Consider the following 1,049-nt stretch of genomic DNA (forward strand, 5'->3'; position numbering starts at 1 on the left):
TTAGGCAGAACTACTGAGAGGAGACAGGAAAGAAAATACACATTAACAATTAACTTATTCCATTCTGGGGATTCTCTGGACTAACTGGTTTCAGTTTCAGAGGCAAAGGCGCTGTTAAAATCCCTGCAGGTTTTCAATACATTCCCACCTGTTGGCGTAGCGTAGTGTGTTGAGTGTGTTCTCACAGGATGTCATACCAGGAGATATTGTTGCTATCTATTAGAATAAGGTCATAAGAATTAGGATATAACTGATCAACGTAAAAGTTACTGGATTTGACAAGTCTGAGAATTACAGTGAAAATACAGTGAAAAATAACTGACCATACAAGTGCGTGAAGTCTCCCCAATAAAGGAGTCTCTCAAGACCTGTGTTAGTTTACTGGCTCTAAATGGAGTGTGTGGTTTGTTACGTCCAAGTGCCCTGATGCACTCCTAGAATAAAACAAAGACAGACACGATGTAATTATCAAAATGGGTTAGTCAATAATTTCATTTTTTTGTGTTAGCCAAAGACAACTGCCAACAGACCTTAAGTGCCAGAAGGCTTTTGTTAATCTCAGCTCCCTCCAGACGTGTCTGACGGTCTGCACTCGACGTATCAGCCCCTCTCTCATTTCCTGCGAGGTCGATTAGGGAGAACTTTCCGTGCATCTTCCCCTTTCGCCGAAGAATAATCTGGAATACGGCGTGGCTGCGGGATGAGTGAGCATTAGCTGACGTCTGCCCTGATGTTCTAGGGGGAAAAAAAGGAAAAAAAAAGAAAAATCAGTTGTAGGCAACAAAAGTCTTGGTCAACTGGAACAGCAGTTTCATAAAATAGCAACTTCCTGTTGTTATACCTGCAGCTGTTGCCCACTTCTATGAGTTTCAGGACGTCCTCTGTGCACTTCACCTCCTTCTCCTGAAGCCCCACTACCTGCACTTGCTGTTTTCCATCCTCGAGCACCCTCAACTTAGCTTTACGATTGAGCAGGTCAAAAACCTACGCCATGTCCAACAAAGACACTAGTTAACATCGGAACTTTGTGTGTTTGTGTGTGTGTGTGT

At 43.1% G+C, this 1,049-nt stretch overlaps 1 protein-coding gene across 1 annotated transcript; it reads right to left on the bottom strand.

The window, feature by feature from the left end:
* Positions 1-6: 6 nt before the first annotated feature.
* LOC103399221 (kinesin-like protein KIF2A) lies at positions 7-1,030 on the bottom strand. The gene is made up of 4 exons (XM_008337941.3): positions 842-1,030; positions 531-735; positions 324-434; positions 7-216 (listed from the first exon to the last, which is right to left on the bottom strand). Exons 2-4 carry the CDS (start codon positions 651-653, stop codon positions 115-117), a joined length of 336 nt encoding a protein of 111 aa, XP_008336163.2. The 5' UTR covers positions 654-735; positions 842-1,030; the 3' UTR covers positions 7-114.
* Between the last annotated feature and the right edge of the window lie 19 nt (positions 1,031-1,049).

The sequence above is a fragment of the Cynoglossus semilaevis genome, unplaced genomic scaffold (assembly GCF_000523025.1).
Source record: "Cynoglossus semilaevis isolate Cse_v1.0 unplaced genomic scaffold, Cse_v1.0 scaffold6304, whole genome shotgun sequence".
Classification (NCBI taxonomy): domain Eukaryota; kingdom Metazoa; phylum Chordata; class Actinopteri; order Pleuronectiformes; family Cynoglossidae; genus Cynoglossus; species Cynoglossus semilaevis.

What these genes read in the sequence shown, in the direction of transcription:
- LOC103399221 (XM_008337941.3), bottom strand. Translation starts at nt 653, where the DNA reads ATGCACGGAAAGTTCTCCCTAATCGACCTCGCAGGAAATGAGAGAGGG. An exon ending in AAAGCCTTCTGGCACTTAAG is followed by an intron (nt 435 to 530) that starts GTCTGTTGGCAG and finishes GTTTTATTCTAG; the next exon opens with GAGTGCATCAGGGCACTTGG. An exon ending in AGACTTCACGCACTTGTATG is followed by an intron (nt 217 to 323) that starts GTCAGTTATTTT and finishes TTATTCTAATAG; the next exon opens with ATAGCAACAATATCTCCTGG.